Genomic DNA, 22,861 nt, shown 5'->3' with positions numbered 1-22,861 from the left:
GGGGAAGCAAAATAAAGAAGCGCTACCCACGACAGGATCGGGGTAGCTCCATGGCCGCTCGAGGGGGTGAGCGGCCGAGGGTTTTGGATTCAGACTGGAGCGAACCAACTCTTGAAAAGGTTGGAACTCTTCAGAGACAGACTTGGCAACCTGAGGAGCGACGTCAAAGCCCCGGAATATTATTTGAGTGTGGGGCGACTGCTGTGGGCCGCTGGGGTTACGCGTCGCTCTGTCGCCTCCCCCAAGGAGCTCAGTAATGGTCCGCGCCCTGAAGGCGCGCGAGGCTTGAAGCGCCGACCCGGGAACCGGGTGAGGGAGGTAGCTGAGGCGTCTCTGGCAGGGCTCGGATGGCAATGGATGCTGAGCGGGTCGAGATGCGCGCCTTGGAGGCGGAGATTGCAGTGCTGCAGCAGGCTTGCAAGCAGCTGCCTGCGCCCTGGGAAGACGGGGCCCGAGTCCGGTAGGTGGCCAGTGGGCGGTGGCCCATGGGAGTTGTCCCGGGACTAGGCGGTTGAATCTCCACAAAGCTCAGGACTGCAACTCCTTGCAGGCCTGGTGCTGAAAATTGTAGCCTGGGTCTCCCCCAAATGTGGACTTGAACCAGTACAGATTCTCTTCCTAACGGGGTCCCAGTTAAAAGCACTGCGTTTGGGGCTCTGTTGTGAGCGCGTTGCAGTTCAGTAAGTCGTCTGCCACGGGAAAGTCGTTTTCTTAACCGGTTTTCTTTCTCCAGTCGGTGACTGTCCAAGAAAAAGTTTTGCCTACCTCTCTTAACTAAATCTTGCCTTCTGCAGGGAGCTGTATCCAATTCGGATTCAATAAGTTGGTTTCATGGACTTTTTTTGTGTGGGCCACTTAACCATGGTAATTAACACTGATTTTTCGTTTATGATAATAACATAAACTTTTCTTTGAAAAATAACTTCCAAAAAGAGATAAGTTGATATGAAGAAAAATGGCTAATATAGCCTGTAGAATTTGACAGCCCTCTGAGGTAGGTGCTGGTGTTAACTGCATTCTAAATTTAAGAAACTTGCGAATCAGAAAAGTTAAGTAGTTTGTCCAAGGTAGAGAAAGGAGATGTAAAAGCTGAACTGGAACCCCAAAAAATGTAGTTCCCGAGTCCAGGCATTTCCCTTGATTGAAAAAGAGAGAAATAGAAATGTCTGTAACAGTTAATTATTTACCAAGTATGTATCATCTCAAACATGCAAGGCACTTGAAAACAAATCATCTTTTTTTTTTTTTTTTTTTTAGTACTAGTGACCAATTTGAAGCCAGCAGTGGTGCAGGCCTGTCATCCCAGCCACTCTGTAGGCTGAAGCAGGAAGATCACAAATTCAAGCCCAGCCTGGGGAATCACCAAGACTTAATCTCAAAATAAAAAAATACAAAAAGGGATTGGGGTAGTACAGTACAGTTAGAAATAGGGAAATTGAAGGAACCACTCTCTTCCCTTCATTCAACTATAAACATAAACCCTAATGGCTAGTCATGTTTAAGTTTAGGAGATCAAGGTGGGGGAGGAGGCAGGTCATCGACACCAGAGACAGAATGGGAGGCACCTGGAGTCAGAAGCGGCTGACCCTTTAAATACTGGAAGCCTGAGTTATCAAGGGTTTCTGTTCCTGAGTTCCTTTTCCTCCTCCTTTTTCCCTTTGCCATTCTGCCCATTCCGCTGCTACTGTCCTGCAATCTTCAATAAACGTAGCTACTTACTACAGTTGTACTTGGCAATTCTTTCCTTGATGTACACAAGAACTTGGACTAGTTTTGCCCCATTCAGCTATAACAGGGGTGTAACTCAGTGTGAAGATCCTGGGGTCAATCCCCAGTAATAGCATAAAAAAATAAATAAAATTTTAAAAGGGCTGGGGATATAGCTCAGTGGCGTAGTGCTTGTGCCACACACTGGTTCAATTCAATCGCCAGTACCATGAAACAAGAAAAAGACTAATTTTCTATAGGTGCAAGAGAGAATGGGATTTTCCTCAGCTAAATGCCCAAGAATAGTAGAAAATGTGAAGGATGAGAAGGTGTAAAGAAAAATGCTTGCATGATGTTCTGTAAGCTCATAAAGTAGAGAAACCTGTAATTGTTAAAGGGAGAAGGAAATAGGGAAATCTAATTGTTCAAAGGGGAACAGGTTAACAAGGCATGTGTATGCACCTCCACAAGTGAATGAATTTATTAACGACCCTTGCTACTAAGGGTATGACACACCAACTGTAAGCATTAGAATCACGTAGGGTTTTGTGAGAAGTATAAACTAAAGCTTCATATCAAGAGTTGGTGAATGAAAATCTTCATTTTAACAAGATATTCTTTCCCTACTGTATCATTCTATGGGGAAAAATGGTTTCTTTTACTGACCATAAGATGTCATTATTAGCCCAGATACTATAGTATATTATTTGCATAGTCTGGGCCTCCTCAATGACCAAGATGGGAAAGTAAGGAAAATCCAGATAATGGGAGAAGTTAAATATCAGTCAAAGTTGTTTAGGTTTATTTAGGTTTAATGTGAAGTTATTTCTCACTGTCGTGAAAAAGGAAGATTGGGTCTTATGTATCAAGCTTCTTTTCAAGTGACTTTAAATAGTTGGATAGATAGGAGGTAGGAAAATTGGAACTAAAGGATTGAGCTATGTTTATGTGCACACATTCTGGAGCCAAATTGCCTGCCTTCAAATGTTGGCTGTTATTGGCTGAGTAATCTTGATTGGGTGGTCTCTTATACTTTGATTTTTTATTTGGTAAAATCTAAGTTTTCAGACTGTTCTAAGGATGAGTTCATATATATAATTCATTTAGAACAGTACTTTTTCTTAATAAATACTAATTAACAATCATTGACTTTTAAACTCAAATCTTGTGTAGATTCATTTTAAAAGAAATATCTTTTTTTATAAAATTTTATTTTATCCCATTCCCCCCTCAAGCCCCTCCCCCCATGTATAAAAGTTTTGTTTCCATTTTTTTTCCTTCTATTTTCACTTTTTTCTTGTCCCTTCCTTTCTCCCTCCCTCCTTCCAAAGGGGAAAATAATTCTTTTGAACCTCTTAATTATGACAGAAATTTTTAAGCTGCACAGACAGATTTGCAAATAAAACTCCAAAACCAATAAAATTCAAGCTAGCTGCAAATAGTTTAAACATTAGTTGAAATAGAACAATTGGCGAAGCCCGACTGACCTCCAATGCTGCTTGACAAAGTTCCAGCGGGGGGGAAAAGGAGAGTGGAACACATCGTACCCTCATGTTTTATTTTTTCTAGCCATAATGTTTACAATTGTTACTTTAGTCACAGGAATCATTATGTTTGTGACTAACAACATATTCTCCATGAGGCAAATTGGCAATGTTGTATTGAAATCTGATCTGGCTCACAAGTCCCAAATTCCTGTTTCTCTTAGTTCTATTGCCACACCCACTTCTAAAGAAACCTCTCTTAAAACTCCCTCTGTTTTCCTGCTACTATAACTCCTTTCTTCTATTGATGACTGTCTTTCTACTAAAGGGGTCTTATAAAGAGACTGAAAGGACAGATTTTAGATGTAAGAAACAGTGGGAAATGAGAAATAGAAAGAAAGTTAAGACAGATAAATACACTAAGGAGGCAAGTTACTCAGTTTTTCTCAAAGTACTGTAAACATCTCCTGCTCATGGACCATGAACCCAAATAACACTTAAGCAAGATGAATAGAGGTATAGAAAAATAGAGAGCTAATAGCAAACTATATTAACCATTGTGCAGTTTCTCAAGGGCCAGCTGACAACCACAAGTTTGATATTTAATTAACTAAATCTTGCTTGTACCCCCGCTGATATAGAGATTTTGATTAAGTTACTTTCTGTTCTGTTTAGGTGTGGGTAAATAAGGGGACAATTGTAATTTTTAAATATGTATTCGTGACGTTCAATGAAATGAAATAGCTTAGAGGAATTGTACTTTGTTTAGCAAAAAATAACCTTTACTTCCATAGAAATTGCTAAGGCAATCTAAAATGTAAACATGTTCCGTCCAATGCCTCCTAGCTATTGCTTAAAGATATAAAAATAAATCAGACCCTGAGACTTATCAGAGGGAACCTGAACATTGCTTGCAACGGTTCTTTTCTCACTCGCCGGCCCGAGACCTCTCCCCTTCCTACCCTGCATCGACTGCAGCTGGTCTGCGGCAAACAATGATATTTTACTCAAATAAGTAATTTCTATAAGAATATTCTGCTTCTGCCTTGTACATGTGGTAAGTTATATATATATCATCAAATTTACAATTTTAACCTTTTTTTTTTGGTACCAGGGATTGAACTTGGAACCTTGCACTTTTGAGGCAGGCATCAGCACCACTGAGCTCAATCCCTGGCCCTATTTTAACCATTTTTAAGTGTATAGTTTAGCAATATTCACATTATTATGTAGCATTACCATTATCCATCTCCAGAAATTTTTCATTACTCTGGTCTGAAACACTATATCCATTATTAAACAGTAACAACCTCCTTCTCTGCTGCTGACTCTGAATTATTTGAATTTTCCCATATCCTTTGGTTCTTTTACTACTTTGCTCCGTTGAAATACCTGAAATCTTCACTCATAGCTTGCTGTGACATTTTTTGTTCACTGGGCAGGAGTCATTTATGTTTGACAATTGCCATATTTTTTTTTTTAAATTGGCTTTCTATGTTTAGGTAGTATATATATATTTTTTGGTACTGGGGATTGAACTCGGAACCACTGAGCTAAATTCCTGGCCCTGGCTTTCTATATTTAAAGTAATTTTTTTTAGCATCCATGATGAAAAATGCAAGAGAGGGTGTGGTAGACTTTCAGATGATACAGAATATAATTATGCTAATATTTAAAATTAACATTAAAACAAAACGGAAATGAATGTTACAGACTTTGTTGCCAATCTTGTATCCTCAGTGTAAATATGGTATTAGATCATTTCCTATGGATATTATATATCCATAAGGGTGTTGTCTAATGTAGTAGAATTACAAATAGGTTTTTTGAGGGAGCAGAAAGGATGATAGTAATTTCAGATACCAGGTCGGTGAAAGAAAATATTTTGTGGAATATCCTAACTTGCAGGAAGAAAAGATACGTAGTAGGTATATTTTAGGGGTTACTAGCATATTTTTAAAATTCATTTAATTGGTACAGTTTAGATATACATAATGATCACATCATTGTAGGCAATTTGTATCTATACATGGTTTATCTTTTTTTTTTTTTATATCAGAGCTCAAACTCAGGACTTGGTGTCTGCCAGGCAGGTGCTGTGCCACTGAGCTAAATCCCCAGCCCTTAAATGGTATATCTTGATTCCTCTTTTTAAAAAGAGCTGAGGCTAAACAAAAGAATACATATTTAGGGTAGCAGAGGCAAGAGCATTAAGGATTTCCTCTAACAGTGATAACAAGAAGAGATATTGGAGGACCTAAGATATAACATGACAATCAGGATAGTCATGCCCCAGAATCCAAGGAAGGAATGTTTTAAGATGACAGAAATATAGCAGAGAATTTGGAGGAAATAATGAATGACAAAAAGTACAGTAATCTGATGATGCAATTATTAGCTAAAGTTCTTTTTTCCAAGGACAATAAAGTTACTTTGTCTCATTGAAGAAGGTCTGGGTATAACATTGTTTAAAGAGATTTTGCTGTTTCTTACTCCTTTGAATCTTTACCCCTTGTATTCTTAGATTTCTTGAGATACTTCTTATATCTTTTTTTTTGTACCAGGGATCGAACTCGGGTCCTTGAGCTTGTGCAGCAGGCGGCGAAACCACTGAGCTAAATCCCCGGCCCGAGATACGTCTTATATAAAATATTTTGTGATACTTACTTTTTTTTAGAAATTAAAGATAATTTCATTTTTAATTTTTAAGACAGGTTAAAATTATTTGAGATGTCTTGGGAAATCAGATATTCACGTTGGGAATTCTTGGATGAGAACTGACATTTCAATTTTGCAAAGTATTCCTATTTTAATTTGTTTTAAAGTTTCTAATGTGTACAAATATAGTAACATAATTTGGTTATGTTTGTTTGGGGTTTTTTTCTTGTTTTTTGGTACCGGGGATCGAACTCTGGTCCTTGCGCTTGCGGGGCAGGAAACGGAACCACTGAGCTAAATCCCCACCCCGGTTATGTTTGGTTTTTTGTTGAAATTAGAGATTACAGTGTTAATGGCCACATTGGTTTTGAAAAAATTATTATGTAGGTTTTTTTTTTTTTTGGTACCGGGGATCGAACTGGGGTCCTTGCACTTGCGCAGCAGGCAGCAAAACCACTGAGCTAAATCCCTGGCCCTATTATGTAGTTTAACTTTTTTTTTTTGGTACCGGGGATTGAACTCGGGTCCTTGAGCTTGCGCAGCAGGTGGCAAAACCACTGAGCTAAATCCCCAGCCCCCTATTATGTAGTTTAAATGGGAAGAGATTAAGCAGATCAAAAATGGGAATGGTTTGTGGAAACTGGGGTGTTAAGTGAAATATTTGTTGTAATTGGAATAACTTTCTTGTATTCACTTGTTTAGAAAATCATTTCAAGAGATACACCAATCAGATTCTGCAGGATGGGAATCTTCAAAAGACCCGAAAACTCATCTTAGACATTTAGAAGTAGAATTTTCATTTCTAAGTATGCTTACTGGCTTCAATATAACAGATTACTCCAAGAAGACAGAAGATCTAACAAGCACTGAGATGACAGAAGAAAGTAGGCACCTGCAGCCTTCTCCTTATTGTTGTTGTTGTTTATTGGTGGTAGTTCTGGGGATTGAACCCAGGTTTCACATATGCTGGGCAAGAGCTCAACCACTAATCTACATCCCCAGCACTTTTAAAATTTTATTTTGAGACGAAGTCTTGCTTAGTTTCCCAGGCTGGTCTCAAACTTGCAATCTTCCTGCCTGAGTCTCCCAGGTAGCTGGGAATTACAGGCATGCCTAATTGTGCACAGCTACATTATTTTTAATCTAGAAGTGGTTTTGAAGCTTACCTTATTGTATATAGGAAATTGGTCATCATAATTTTGAATTAAAATTCTACAAATTCACTATTTAAAAATGTAATTGAGAGGGACCAAGGATGAAGAATGATGGTATCTAGTCCTAGTGACTTAAGTGTTATGGCTAAAGACCTATGATGTACTAACAGGTAAGTAGAAACTAATTCAGCCTTGCAATTGGATATAAAGAATTTGGGTTGGACAAGAGTAATACTCTTGGCCAGGGATTTACCTTGGTGGTGCCTCCGCCTACCTCACAAGCACAAGGTCCTGAGTTTGACCCCTGGTACCAAAAAAAAAAGTAATACTCTTTAAAGTAGAAATCATTTTTTAGACTTTCCCTCTGAATTAACTCTTAAGACAGGAAGAGGGAAAGTGAGCCCAGAAAGTCTTGGACAAGTCACCACAGAGGGATTTTGTGTTACATACAGAAATGGAGTGATGAGATTTAGAGACTTAAATTACTTGAAAGGAAAAGATGAAATACAAAAAGTTTAGAGAGTGAGGATAGACCAGGTATAAAATTTACTAGCGTAAAAGTCTTAACAAACATGGTGAGTGTGTTAGTACACACCTGTAATTCTAGCACTTAGAAGGCTGAGGCAGGGGGTTTGCTCTGAGGTCAAGGTCAGTCTGGGCTACATGGTGTGTTCAAGGCCTATCTGAATTATATAGTAAGACCTTGATTCAAAAAGCAAAAGGTCTTAATTTAAACATTAGCTATGGGATGTTAAAAAAAAATAGATGAGATACTTCTCTATGAGTACCATGTATTCATTTTAGAAAACTTGGAAAAATATAAAAAGTGAAGAAACATTTTAAAGTACAAAATCTAAATAGCTGTGGGAATTTCCTGAAGTGATTGGTGAAGTAATTAATTTAGCAAGAGAAATAGTACTGGAAGAGAAGTATTTTGAACAGAAAAGAAATGTAGCCTTGACACCAATGGACAAATGGACTCTAGATGTAAAATGTTCCAGTCAGAATAAACTGACAATATACACTGCCTTGTGTCACTGGTTATAGGGAATGGGAAAGGGGATGTTACCAGAACCCCTGCAGTGGGTCCCGGTCTCCTGTGTGCCACTATCACACAAAACTGATAAGAATAAAGACAAGAAATGAGGTTAGAGAAGAAGCTGGGTTTTGGGCCTGTAGTGCTCCTCTGGGCAGCAAAGGCAAAGAAACCCCGAGCTTGACACTATTGGGTTCCTAGGAAGTATTAGATGACTCAGAAGGCAGCGATAATCCTAAATTGACAAGGATCTTATAATCGGAGGAAGTATCAGATGTCTCAGGTAGTGATGGTAATCCTATGATGATGAGGATCTTATGTGATGAGGAGCTTAAGTTGATTAGGACTATGAGATGAGCAGAAAGTACTTACAACAGTAGGTGGAACAAGTTAAGCTGATGAGGAATTTGTCCCTCCCCAGGTGAAACCTTTCTCTTTTTATGTTACTACTTGGTTCTCAACCAGGATGTCTTCAGCTGATGTAATCTTGCCAATGAGCATCACAGAATCAGCAGACTGTTGAGGCCTCAGCCCTAATCATAATTTAATTGTGAAATGATTTTTCCCAAAAATTATGTAGAATGGCTCCCAACAAGTGGTTTTTAAATATTTCTTTTTCCATAAGAAAGATCCAGGTGCTGGTATTACAGGCATCACACCCAGCTCTGGAAGTATGTTATTAAAAATAAGTGCATGGGCTTGATAATTGATTGTTTTGAAATACTAACATCTTTTGGTGTCTGCGAACTTTGGTAATAACATACCCTTACTCTTTATTTTTTTAAAAAATTAGTGTTTTCAAGTTAAAAAGACTTGAACTTAAAATTTATCACACCTGAGCAGGGCATTGTGGCATATACTTGTAACCTCAGCACTCAGGAAGCTGAAGCAGGAGGGTCATGAGTTTGAAGTTAGCCTGAACTACATAGTGAAACCCTGTCTCACACAAAAAAAGATCATGCAGGACCAGGGATTTAGCTCAGTGGTTCCGCTGCCTGCCTCGCAAGTGCAAGGTCCTGGGTTTGATTCCTGGTACCAAAAAAAAGGGAAAAAAAATCATGCAGTATGTGTTTATAGGCAATTTATATATGCATAGTGTCAGGTAAAAGGGCCGAAGACCAAGACCAGACCAGGCCACAACAAGCCTTTATTGGGGGAATAGATCTGCCGGCTGTCTCTGAACAAAGGAGAGACAAAAGCAATATGGCTGGGGCAGGGAGAGTCTTTTATAGAGACTGGGGTGGGGCTTGTAGGGGCTGAGGCGGGGTTGAGTGAGGTAGTGACTAGGGAATGGAGGAACCGGTGATGTCACTAGGTGGTAGGAGGTGAGCGAGTATTAGGTTACTGTCTAGGTGGGAACAGGGGCATGCTGGGAAGAAGGGTTTGTTCTTTGGTGGGAGCAACCATCTTGGCATGATGTCACACAGGGGAGGGGGCAAGGCACCATAGGAAGAGGGCAGCTACTATACTTAATAGCTGCTGAGGTGGTGGGAGACCTATCACATAGTATTCTTCTATAAAGAAAACAATAAAACCTGGACTTTAGACACTGGGTTATTTCTAAGACTCTGTGAAACATTCCATTTTTATCATATTTTTGGCACTTTTTTCTCAGTTTTTATTTTTTATTAGTACATGTTTGTAGTACATAATGATTACATTCCTTTTGGGGCATTGGTACCTGTACATAAAACATCTTAATTCTCTTTTCACCCCCATCCCCTGTTTTTCCCTCCCTTGGCACATTTATTTTTATGGACAAAGCTCAAGGTCTTCTAGATTTTCTTCTGGGTTATCATCTATGAGTTTTCTAGTTTCGTGTTTTATTATGTAGGTCTTTGATATATTTGAGTGAATTTTTGTAATAGGTATAAAGTTAGTATCTAAATTTATTTTTTGCATATGGTCTTTAGTATTTTTTATTGAAAAGATTATCCTTTCTCTTTTTTTTAAATTTTATTTTATTGGTACATTTTAGGTATACAATATAATGACATTCATCTTTGGAAATTTGCACCTTTACATAATCTCTCTTGATTTTTATTTTTCCCCCTTCCCCTGCCCTCCCTTTAACCTCTCCATCCCTCCCTATTTACAAAGACTTTGTTTCCATTTTTCCATTTTCTCATATTAATTCCATTCCCTTCTTTCCTTTCCCCTACCCCTCCCACTTCCCCTTCCCCTTTGCCCCTTTTCTTCCTATTTCACATTATCTATTATATCCTTTCTCTGTTGATTGGTCTTTGCTCCTTTGTCAAGAAATCAGTTTAACATCTTTGTGAGTCTATTTCTGAGTACTCTATTCTTTGTCAGTGCTTTCACTAATATCATACTGTCTTGATTACTGAAGCTTTTTTCTTTCACAGTACTGCTGTATCACTATCTCTTTTTACTTTGTGAGACAGAGTTTTGCTAAACTGCTGGTCTTGAACTTGCAGTCTCCTTGCCTCAGCATTCTGCGTAGCTGAGATTACAGACATGTAGTTTCTATGACTTTAGAGTAAGTCTCAAAATTTGGTAATATAAGTTCTCCAACCTCATTCTTTGATATTGTGCTGGCTACTCTGGTCCTTTGCCTTTTCATTTAAATTTGACAATCTGTCGTTATCTACATAGTAACTTGCTGGGGATTTCAATTAGATTGCATAAGCAGTAGATTAAGTTAGGAAGAATTGACTGCTTGGCAACATTGAATCTTTCTTAGCTATTTACTTTTTAAATCCCAGATTGAACCCACAATCAGGCATTGTATTCAGCTGTCATGTCTCTTTTGTTTCCTGTAATCTGGTCAACTTTTCTTTGTCTCTTGTGTCATTGACATTTTTGAAGGCTATTTTATGAATTGTCCTTTAGTCTGGTCCCCCTACCCCCATAGTTTCCTTTTGAAAAGTTTTAAAGTATATACCCTTTTGGCAGGAGAACAGTACAATGATGTTTTTTCTTTTCCTTACCCCAGTATATCTCAGTAGGAGGCAAATGGTGTTAGCTTGTACCATTTTGTCTTTTCTTGTTAACTATATATTGAACAGATCTTTAACTTGTCTATTTTGAGCCCGAGGTTGATCTGGTATGTAGAGTAACAGTGCTGCTGAGTCAGAATGCCATTTATATTCTGCGATATAAATGCACTTGTTTCTGGACTTTCCTCATTGGTCGTTTAGGTTTCAGTTTTCCTGGGTCTCTCAGGTTGTTTCTACTTGTCCATGTACTATAGTATCTACTTCATCTGATCTCCAGCTTCCAAATTTAGGTTGCTCTTATTTTCTCTGTTCTCTTTACCCTTATAGAATTGTGCCTTTCTTTCTTTCTTTTTTTGTTTTTTTTGGGGTTTTTTTGGTAACGGGGATCGAATTCGGGTCCTTGCGCTCGCGCAGCAGGCGGCGAAACCACTGAGCTGAATCCCCGGCCCTATCAGAATAGTGATTAACTCTTGTACGGAAAAGCAATACTGTAGGCAAGGACATGAGGTATCATTATAGGCAGGGTTCTATAAAATGTCTTATCTGGATTAGGATAGTGGTTACATGGGTAAAGGTGTACATAAAGAAAATGAGGTATAAACTTCAGACAGCATTTTATTTTCATTTTTTTTGAAACGGTCTCACAGTGTAGATCAGGCTGGCCTTGAACTCTCAGCAATCCTGCTCCTGTGAGCTGGGATTATAGGCTTGTACCACCATGCCCAAACAACAAGAGGGCATTTTATGCATTTAAATATATGCATGTTATACCTCAAATATCACTTGTCGCTATCACTTTGGTGAAGTATTGAGAGAGAACAGGTAAACACAGAGTTTCAATTTATTGTCTTTAACAGTGTTTTGGAACAACATGGATTTAGTGATTTAGTGTATGAAGACCAGCCCTAGGGTGCTGTGAGACTGAAAAAAAAAAGGTTGACAGATCTAGTATTGTACACAGTATGCTTTATTGGGGGACATACTGACCGAAGAAGCATAGACCTGGACTCCAGAGAAACTGGTGTGATCCCTAGTTTGGGTCAAAAGAAGGGCATATTTATGAGTTGTGCTCTGAGCTGGAGCACCCTTGGTTTATTTTTAGATGATATGAAGAGCCATGTGAAGTGGAACATGCCTGTAATCCTACCACCTCAGGAGGCTGAGACAGAAGGGATAACAAGTTCAAAGTTTGGCCAGTTTTATGACTTAGCAAGAACCTCTCTCATAATATTTAAAAAACAAAAAAGGAAAAGAAAACTGGCTGGGGATGTAGCTCAGTGTGAAAGCTCCGGGTTCAGTCCCCAGTGCAAAAAAAGATATTATCTAAGAGTCAAGTGCATCCTGGGAGCCAGGGACTAGATGTAAAGCTCCATATATTACTTTAGTGGTTTCATTGGTTATAGTTTTTTGGGAAAATATGAACGAAAAACCTAGTAGGATTACTCTGGTGCATTAATGGTAATTATAACTAAAGATGGCTGCCATCATGTCAAACTGCATCCATACAAATAACTGGATCTTAAAAATCTAGATTGAAAAAGTGAAAAAGAAACCATAATTAACATGATTCAAACTTATCTAGCGTTATACTAATATTTCTGTTTCTAACTTTAACCTGTGATATAATTGAGAACTAGAAAGTATAAATTGTCATTAAACCAATTTTGTAAGGATATTTGGTATATATATTATATTTTTAATGGAATTACAAATACACACTTTCATGCATCTATAGACATGTAGATAATTAAACAAAACTAGTAGTTATTTGAAGAAAATTGTTCTTTGTGAATAAAATGCTTTTCTAATTTATAGGTATAAAGAAAGTTCTCCAGAGACACAGATTGTCAGGAAGTTGCCATGTAGTTACATTTCAACTTGAATTTCAGATTCTGGAAATACAGGTAAATTAAAGTGCATATTGTGATAACAAATATTTTTTCTGTGAGATAAACAATTCCTATCCCACAGATTCCAGCAATGGCTGAGATGAGGAGTTCATGAGCCAGGGCTCCCTTGTTGCACATTTGTACTGTTTAAAATTTTTAAAGAAAAACACCTCAGCAACCGCACATGGTAAGGTTGTTACTGAGGCCATAGACACTATTTAATTAAATTAATTAATTTTACAGTACTAGAGATTGAATACAGGGCCTACAGCCTTTGCGTGGAGTAATCCTTATGTGTATGTGTGACATTGTCTTGCTAGTAGAGTGTTGTTTTGAGAACTGGAATGGGGCTGATGGGCCAGCCATCTATTTTCTACTAATTATCTGCTTAAAAAATTTCTTTAACATTTAGCATACTGAAATGACAAAAAAAATTACCTCACTCATTTGTATGGTTTTTTTTTTGTACTGGGGATCGAACTCAGGTCCTTGCACTTGTGAGGCAGGTGGTGGAACCACTGAGCTAAATCCTCTGCCCTCATTTGTATGTTCTTGTTCAGGGCTTCTCATGTGGTCATGGTCATCTGCCAACATAGCCAGTTCAAGTTGTTTGGGGACAGATGATCCACAAGATGTACTGGACTAAGGCACAACACAAGAAGGGAGACACCTTTGGCCAAGGCTTTAATATATAATCAGGAAGCAGACGGAATGGTAATGTATAGCCCTATTCACCAGGATAGGGCAGAACAAGTTGAGACACCTTCAAAGGCTAGTATAGAGATGAGTAGGATCTAGGCATTGTTTTGAGGACTGGAATGGGGCATGTGCTTTCATCACAGAAAGCAGTTTCAAACAGCTGGGCTTATAGGGAGTGTATAGAAAAGAGGAACAGAAGAGGGAAGGACAGGCAAGCTACCTTGGCATCAGCTCATCAGATCGATACAGTGGATGCAGAGCAATTGTCACAGTTGTGTCCTGTGGACAAGCTGCCTTCATGTGCTCAGGGTCAGGTACCAGGATTCCTCATCCTTGTTGCCAGTGTCCTCAGCTACAAAAACAGCCTCAAGCTGTTGGCTTTTGATTAGAATAGGAGTTGGTCAGGGAGTTAAGACCCTCCTCCTTAGATGTTAGACAGCCACCTCCTCACTAATTCCAAGGATGGGGTCCAGGTATCTGGGCCTGGAGGTTTTACAGTTGCTATCATAGGACTGGGCCTGGTAAGGATAGGCTAGGGAATATCTCAGCCCCTGGTCTGATGACAGAATTCCTAGCATGCATTCGTGTCAGTATCACCCTTCATTACTGCCCAAGTGGCTGAGAAGATGCAGTGTGGAATTCCCAAGGTCTGTTGAGCAGGATACAACATAGAGTTGAGAATTTTCATGTGTCACAGGCATGGATAGTGCATGCTTTAAGGAAGTTAAAGGCACCAGGCCTTGGGGCTATATGGGTCATGAAGGTGATACTGTTGTGAATGACAATAAAGATCAGGTGTTGAAGGCTGAAATGGAGCATGGCCCCAAATAGCTTAGTAGCATTTGGACTGGAACAGCCTGTGCCAGGACCCCAGTCTTTTCCTTTGGGAGGCCCAAGAACTCCTAGATGTTTTCCTATTGTAGATGGTAGTATAGTCTGACCAACTATATATTGTTTTTCTTTGTGGCTGCTATGATCTTTTTTTTTTGGTACTGGGAATCAAACTCAGGACCTTGCATTTGCAAGGCAGGCGCGGTGCCACGGAGCTGAATTCCCAGCATGCTATGATCTTGACATCAGTGGGGTACGGTTTTTCTCCTGCATGTTCTCCTGATATCCATTAATAGGCTACACCTACAGTCCATGTCAGGTTGGTGAAATCCATAAGCGTGAGGTCCATTTCCTTTTTTTGGAAACTTCTTTAGTATATACATTGTCCAGGAAACTGCTCAGGGACATCGTAGCAGTCTTGGGGTCTTGCAGGCTTTTTTTGGTATAGGTGTTCTTTCATGGATTATCTGGAGAGAAGTAAAACTCTGGGCAAAATTAGTCTTACCCTTGGAGAATTTTATTTATTTGTTTGTGGTGGGGTTTTTTTGTTTTTTGTTTTGTTTTTTTGAGATAGGGTCTCACTATGTAGTTCAGACTGGTCTTGAACTCACTATGTAGCCCAGGATGGCCTCAAATTTGTGGCAGTCTTTCTCCTTTAGCCTCCCAAGTGCTGGGATTGCAGGCATGTACCACCATGCCTAACTTTATTCTTGGGAGATTTGAAATCTAAATAGAAAGATGACTGACCTCTTAAAGTTGAGATGAACAATGGAATGGTACTTTCCAGGATGACATGTGTCCAAAGATTGATTGTTGTGCTCATTAGCAGGGGTATGGCCTGAGAGATAACTGATATTTTAACCTCACTTTAACTTGCATGCTTATGTCATCTCAGCCAGTGAAAAGTTGGGACAAGAAAGAAGAATAAATATTTCCGGACAAGTAGCAGTGTCTGTCCTGTATGTTTTGGGAAATGCAGGAGGAAGAAATCTGAGAATAGCTATTGCTACTCTTTGAAAGACAGAACCCAGTAATGGCTGAATCTCTAAAAGGACGTGAGTTGCTGTTCACATTTAAGTGCGTTGGTGTTTAGGACTGTTTGGTTTTACTACACTGTGGTGCAGAAAAAGCCTACTCTTCCTGGCTGTGTTAAGAATCAGCACTTTCTCTCCAAGCTTTTTTAATTTTTGTATTCTTCTTGAACACTTGATTGGTAAGCAAGATGTTGGATACAACTGTAGGCAGCTGTGGAATGAGCAGGAATTTAGGGATCCATCGTGTGGGATTCTCCAAGAGATCTTGCTTGCAAAGGAGAGGGAGCAAGGATTTTCTTGTTTTTCTTTGTTGCTTTGAATTCTGATGTAATGGAGTGATGAGAATTGCTTTTAAAATTTTACTACTTACTCGTAAATCCTACTGTATTCTAGTCCTATTGTATAAGTATGCTTTTAGAAATACATCTCTAGAACTGCTAGGTCAAAGGAAATGTACATATGATTCTGATTGATGATGCCAACTTGCTTTCTAAAATGGTTTTACCATTTTATGTATTGAGCATTTTTTTTACTATTGAGACCGATAGGAAAACATGAAGACAATCATTCTGTGTTCTCATTTTCTAAAATCAAACTTTCCACTGGAGGGAGATGTTTAACTGCCAGAAAAAGTTGCAAATACTTATTATTCAATAATAAAATCTTATTAATGCTACAATATTTGGACCAAGGTGACATAAAATCATATTAATAGAATATTAGAATTAAAAGTGACCGAAAAGATTGTTTTATAGGAAAATCTATGCAGAGTATGTACGATAACCTGTGTTGGCACAGCTATTTTTGTCAAAAGTGGCTGAAACACTGACCTCTTTTTCTTAAAAGTGCCTGGTTTTGTCAGCATTATGTGTATGAGGAACTGCAAGGCCATCAGAATAAACTTGCATAATATCAGCCTTACATTGTACATGTAGCACAGTGAGGCAGACCAGTGGGAGTGTTTAGGAAACGGGGCAAATTAAGTATGATTGTATAACTTTTCTCCCTGAAGCCCAACAAAATAAACAAAATGACTAAAACGTAGTTTTTTTTTAAAAAATGAAGAGAATGCAATCCCATTATCACAGGCACCAAAGAAAATCTGGTTGTTACGACATTTGAACCAAAACATTGAAACTCAATACAGGATTTTTCATGAGAGATATATAAATTTTACAAAGTTAATGAGATCCTTTTCTTATTCACAATCCTTAAGTTGTGGAGAAGAATGATAACTGTGGGCCTGTAACCAAGGTACAAAGGCATGAGCTGCTGAGACTCATCCAGGCACTAGGAGGTCAGGCTGTATATAAGGTCCCTTCCTTCCCTATCTACCAACTAGGGAGGAGTAACCTGGTTAGCAGGACCACAAGCAGGAGAGAGATGTGAAAAATAGTATCTTGAAGTTAGCTTTCCAGTGGCTAAGCAGAATCTGCAACCTACCAAAGGAGAAGAAAAGAGGGGCTGATAAATCCCAGACTTGTGTTAACAGTGACCTGCCAGTCCCAGTGAGCAAAAGGCCAAAATCTAACACACATACACACACACACACACACACACTCAAACACTCAAACTAGAAAAGATGTGCTTCTGAGATTTTTGTTTTCTTTTTTATTTCTTTTTTTTCTCTCCTATCACCCCCCTGCCCCTTTACTCAGCCCTAAGTAACCACTAATCAGTTTTCTCTCTGTGCATTTTCTTATTTTGGACATTTCATACAAATGAACTCATATAATATGTGGTGTCTTGTGTCTAGCTTCTTTGACTTACCATGTTTTCAAGGTTAATCCATGTTGTAACGTGTCAGTAGCTTTTTTTTTTCCTGAAATAATATTCCATTGTTTGGATGTACTCCATTTATCCATTCCATTAGTTGATAGAAATGATTTTTTTTCATCTTTGAGGCTGTTATGAGCAATGCTGCTATAAACATCCATGAACAAGTTTTTAAGTGGACATATGTTTTTACTTTTCTTGGCACTATAACTTGGAGTGTAATTAAATGAAACTACTAGATGATGTCTGATGATGTTAAGCATCTTTTCCTGTGCTTATGGCCATTTGTATATGAGTTTGGAGAAATGTCTGTGCAAATCCTTTCCTCAATATTTGAGTTTTTTGTCTTTTTAAAAATTGAGTTGTAAGAATGCCATGAATTTGTTTCAATAAGGTGTGGTGGTAGATGCCCACAGAGCCTAAAACCCTAACCCTACTTAAATGGCATCTGTTCCTACCAATTCCTACTGTATCCTCAAGCAGATGAAAAACTAAATAGAGGTTATAAACCATTAGTACCCATTCTTCAACAGCTCAGAGTATAAGAATATGTGTCAGATGTTCTCCAGACAAATGCAAAAGATAGTCAAAGAGCATCCACTTACTCTAGTCTTAGGAAATACCCAAAATGTCTAGATTTACTACTATTAATAACAAATAAGAGCCACAGAAGTGAAAGCACAAACATTGTACAGAGTTCTTTTATCATATTGGACAAAGTAGCCTAAAATCTAAAATCATGGCAAGATCAGTGCCATGAAAACAAAGGAAGTTAATAAGAAAATGAAATAAATTTACTCGAGTTTGCAGATGAAATGACAATCCTTATTATTGGGTATAGAATTGTTTTTGACTTTTTGTGATAAGTAGCACTGTTACAAATATCTTTATTCATAAGTTTTGTCATTTCTTATTACTTTGTATAGATTCTTAGAAGTCAATGCTGGGACAGAGAACATGAATATTTTATGAATATTCATTGTCAAAATGATTTCTAGAAGGATTATATCAGCTTCGTTTTAGGGTATGTTTACCAGTCTTAACTTTTTGGGGGAAATAGGTGGAAATGATAGAACCCAGGGGCTCTCTACCACTGAGCTGCACATCCCACCTCTTTTTAAAGAATTTTATTTTATTTTATTCCCTGGTATCAGGGATCAAACGCAGGACCTTGCCATTGTGAGGCAGGCACATGCCACTGAGCTAGATCCCCAGCCCTGAAGAATTTTATTTTGAGACAAGGTGTCGGTAAGTTGCCCAGGCTGGCTGTGAACTTGTGATCTTCCTGTCTTTTTTTTTTTTTTTGGTACTGGGGATCGAACTCGGGTCCTTGTGCTTGCGCAGCAGGCTGCGAAACCACTGAGCTAAATCCCCAGCCCGTGATCTTCCTGTCTTAACCTCCCAGTACCGAGGATTCCAGGTGTGCGCTGCCACACCTGGCACCAACAATAACATTTTAAAATCTTTGCTCATAGGTAAAAATGTCACTTAATTGTTTTGTTTTTTTTTTTGGTACCGGGGATCAAACTCGGGACCTTGCGCTTGCGAGGCAGGCGGCGGAACCACTGAGCTAAATCCCTGACCCAATTTAATTGTTTTAATCTACATTTATATTAGTATTATTGAGCAGAGCATTTTATAGGTAAATTATTATTTTTCACTTTTAAATTTTTTTAGTTCACATTCTTTGCCTTTTTCTTTTCAGTTTTCACTATCAAGTTTATGATAAACATTTTCCTCAATTTATTTATTTATTTATTTATTTATTTATTCATTTATTCATTCATTTTTTTCCTGGTACCGGCGATCACACTCAGGACCTTGCATTTGCGCTCAGGCGCCAGAACCACTGAGCTAAATCCCTGGCACCTTTCCTCAATTTATTGCTTTTCTTTTATTACAAAGTCATTTTTTATGCTCATTTTGAATTTTTATGTAATCGTTTTTGCTAATTTTTTTCTGTTTATTTAGACAGTTTCTTTTGACTTAGTCATAAGTTAAATTATATTTCCTCCTAGTATTTTGTGATTTCACTGTTTAAGTAATTTATTTGGAATTCATTTTGAGTTTTAGTGTGGAATAAAGAGCTGATTTCATTCTTTTTGTTTGTTTGTTTGTTTTTGTTTTTTGTTTTTGGTACCAGGGATCGAACTCAGGACCTTGCGCTTGTGAGGTGGGCAGTGACACCACTGAGCTAAATCCCCAGCCCCTGATCTCATTCTTTTAGAAAATAACCAATACTTTCAATATCATTTCTTGATTCTTATTATTTTGTGGTATTTCATTTTATATAACATAAAAGTATTTCTGTCATTTTATTTTAAAAGTAATTTGCTGTGGGCCAGGGATTTAGCTCTGGTTCTGCCGCCTGCCTCGCAAGCAGAAGGTCCTGAGTTCAATCCCTGGTACCAAAAAAAAAAAAAGTTAAACTTGGCTGTAATACATACTTTTTTTTTAATCTTTATTTTAAAATAAGGAAAATTCATCTTCTGTCATTACTGACCTCAGCATAGTAATGGAGCCCACAGAATACTCAGAATTAAGTGAATTTGTGTCAAGGTAAGCTATTTTAAAATTTATTATTCTAAGGAATATTTTCACTCTACAGTGTTATGTTTACCATAGTTTTTTTCTTAATAAGTAAATATGTCTTCTCTGAAGGCATAGAACCATTACTATCGCTTATATTTAAAAACATATTTCCTATATATGAGTCATTCAGTACATATTTATTTTATGTTCATTGTGTGCTGGGTATCAGAATTAAAATATGAGAAAAATACTCAATTCTCATGGAATTTATAGCCTATTGGAGATGTTGGGTAGTAATTAAATAATTATAGAAATGAATGTGAAATAATGACATACTAGAGTTACTGTTGAAGCCTATATCGAGAATCTGTCATAGAATGCCGTAGAATGGTTTCTGAAAAATGAATTGAATGAACTAACAAAGAGGTCTTAGATACAAGGGTAGGAAGAAAACCAGGAATGTATTGTGTGTCTCACAAGGTCTTCTGCCCACACTGTGCTGCAGAAGTAGCATCTGCTGTTTGGAAATTACAAAGGAAGATTAGTGGGGTATGTGTCCTCCTGTACGAGTGGGCATTCATAGTTATTTAATAAACAGTTGCTCTTGGGTTCTTGGGTAGTTAATTCTCTGAGATGGGGTTCTTGCTTTGTGAAGAGTCACCAGTGTTTGAGAAAGGGAGGTGAACATAGGTCAGAAGACCTGGATTTTAGTCCAGATTCTGACTTTGTGTAAGTTGCTTCTTTTTTTTTAATTTCTTTGCTCTTTGTCTCTGCTATTATGCAATTTAAATACATTATTCCTAAATGTGAACTTTCTTTTATTTTCCATTGCATATCTGTAGTTTTTCAGATTAAAGATTGCTATCTATAATTTTTGGAAATTTATTATTATTTTATTGACACTTGCTCTACCTTGACTATCCCTTCACATTAAAGGCTAACCATTTCACTTAGAAGAACAACAGTGTGCTTTCCATTTCTCTCTAACCATTGTAATACTGTTGTCATGCAGCTTACTTTGAATATATGATGAATGTCTCAGTGCATTACTATTTTTCCTTTAGCCAATTATTATTATTATTTTTATTTTGGTACCGGGGATCGAACTTGGGTCCTTGCACTTGCACAGCAGGCAGCAGAACCACGGAGCTAAATCCCCGGCCCTAGCCAATTATTTTTTTATGTATTTATTTTTTGGTACCGGGGATCGAACTCAGGTCCTTGCACTTGCACAGCAGGTGGCGAAACCACTGAGCTAAATTCCTGGCCCTAGCCAATTATTTTTAAAGCATTTACAAATGAGAAATTTGTATATTCATCTTCATTTTTTTAAATCACTTCCAACATTCTTCATTTCTAATTGGTGTATATGCCATTTTTCTTAAGAACTTCCTTTTTATTGTGGTCATCTATTGTAATGAAATCTATCAGCTTTTGTTTCTCTGAAAAGTCTTCATTTACCTTCATTTTTTGAAAGGTATTTTTGCTGGTTGTAGAATTCTGGTTGACAGCTTTTCTTTCAGATCTTTAAAAGATAACCTTCCAGTGGGGCATAGTAAATGTACATTGTAATCCCAGAACTCTGAGAGGCTGAGGCAGGAGGATTGGAAATTGTAGCCTAGCCTGGGCTATTTAGCCATTTAATAAGAAAAAAAATTTTTTTTTAAAAGTTGGTATCAGAGATTGAGCTCAGGACCTTGCACTTGCCAGGCAGGCTCGGGACCACTGAGCTATATCCCTGGCCCCCAAAAAAGTTTTGAAGAAGGCTAAGAATGTAGCTTAATGTAAAGCCCCTGAGTTCAATCTCCAGTACCTCAAAAAAAGAAAAAGAAACATTTCATTGTCTTCTGGATTGTTGTTTGTGACAAGACATCTGCTGTAATTATTATCTGTGTTTCTCTGTATCAGTGTATCATATAGTGTGTGTAGATTTGTGGGATGCCTTTCAATCTTTCTGTTAATTTTGCTTTTACACAGTTTGTTCCATGTCTAAAGTATATGTGTAAAAAAATTTTTCAAGTGTGTATTTTCTTTTTCTTTTTTTTTTTTTTTTGGGTACCGGGGATCAAACTCAGGTCCTTATGCTTGTGAGGCAGGCGGCGGAACCACTGAGCTAAATCCCCAGCCCACAAGTATGTATTTTCAAATGTCAACTGTGCTCTGTTCTCTATTCTTCTGCAATTCTGATTAGCTGATTTGCATATGTTAGCTCACAGTGTTTGGATTATCTGTTCTATTTGTGTTTCACTTTGGATAATTTATTTTAATTTCGTGTGTGTGTGTGTGTGTGTGTGTGTGTGTGTGTGTGTGTTGGGGTACTGGGGATTGAACCCAAAGCTTTCTCACTGAGCTACAGCCCCAGCAGTGTATATGTTTTTTTGTTTTTGTTTTTTTCTATTTTGAGACAGGGTCTTGCTAAATTGCCCAGGCTAGGCTCAAACTTGCAGTTCTCCTGCCTCAGCCTCCCAGTGCTGGAATTAAAGCCTTATGCCACCACTCCTTCCCTTCTCCTTCCCTCCATCCTTCCCTCCCTCCCAATGTTGATAATGATGATGATGATTTTTCACTGTGTTGCCCAGATTGAACAATCCTCCAGCCATAGTCTGAGTAGCTGGGTTTATAGGTGTGTGCCATTAATGTATCTGCAAGTTCCCAGATTCTTTTGCATGCTGAAATACAATCCTTATCTCTTGTAATGTTTTTATTGCTAACCTTTCCATTTGATTCTTAATTTAATTTGTGTTGAAATTTCCCATTTGTTTACATATGATCCTCCACATCTAGATCTTTTAGGGGTTTTTTAAAATTCATTAAGTTTATTGGTACATTTTAGGTATATATATTTTTTATTTTATTTTATTTGGTACTGGAGATTGAACTCAGGACCTTAACACTTGCAAGGCAGGTGTGGTACCACTGAGCTAAATCCTCGGCCCTTTTTTAGGTATATATTATGATCACATTCATCATTGGGAATTTGTACCTGTACACGAGTACATTATATATCTTGGTTCTTGTTTTTTCCCCATTCCCCTTCCCTCCCTAGTTACAAAAACTTTGTTTCCGTTTTTCTCATATTTTTTTCTTTCCTTTCTTTCCTT

At 38.0% G+C, this 22,861-nt stretch overlaps 1 protein-coding gene across 2 annotated transcripts; it reads left to right on the top strand.

Moving 5' to 3' along the window:
• The first annotated feature begins 44 nt into the window (after positions 1-44).
• Positions 45-21,872, top strand: LOC101698271 (centromere protein P-like). 2 transcript variants are annotated; one of them, XM_087184276.1, is made up of 6 exons: positions 45-460; positions 6,552-6,733; positions 12,815-12,903; positions 13,449-13,602; positions 15,314-18,252; positions 19,705-21,872. In XM_087184276.1, exons 1-4 carry the CDS (start codon positions 348-350, stop codon positions 13,482-13,484), a joined length of 420 nt encoding a protein of 139 aa, XP_087040402.1. In that variant the 5' UTR covers positions 45-347; the 3' UTR covers positions 13,485-13,602; positions 15,314-18,252; positions 19,705-21,872. The 2 variants fall into 2 exon arrangements, with proteins under 2 accessions (XP_087040402.1, XP_087040401.1); XM_087184275.1 differs by having other exon boundaries at positions 13,449-18,252.
• The last annotated feature ends 989 nt before the right edge of the window (positions 21,873-22,861 follow it).

This window comes from Heterocephalus glaber, unplaced genomic scaffold, assembly GCF_053883595.1.
Source record: "Heterocephalus glaber isolate CG9 unplaced genomic scaffold, H.glaber_assembly_v1.0 deba00001481, whole genome shotgun sequence".
NCBI classification, from domain to species: domain Eukaryota; kingdom Metazoa; phylum Chordata; class Mammalia; order Rodentia; family Bathyergidae; genus Heterocephalus; species Heterocephalus glaber.
This window is presented reverse-complemented; position numbering and strand designations above follow the sequence as displayed.

Excerpts from the sequence above, each read along its gene's own strand:
- LOC101698271 (XM_087184276.1), top strand. The coding sequence starts at position 348 with ATGGCAATGGATGCTGAGCGGGTCGAGATGCGCGCCTTGGAGGCGGAG. Across the intron at positions 461-6,551 it reads GAAGACGGGGCCCGAGTCCG|AAAATCATTTCAAGAGATAC; the intron begins GTAGGTGGCCAG and ends TCACTTGTTTAG. Across the intron at positions 12,904-13,448 it reads TTCAGATTCTGGAAATACAG|GGCTTCTCATGTGGTCATGG; the intron begins GTAAATTAAAGT and ends GTTCTTGTTCAG.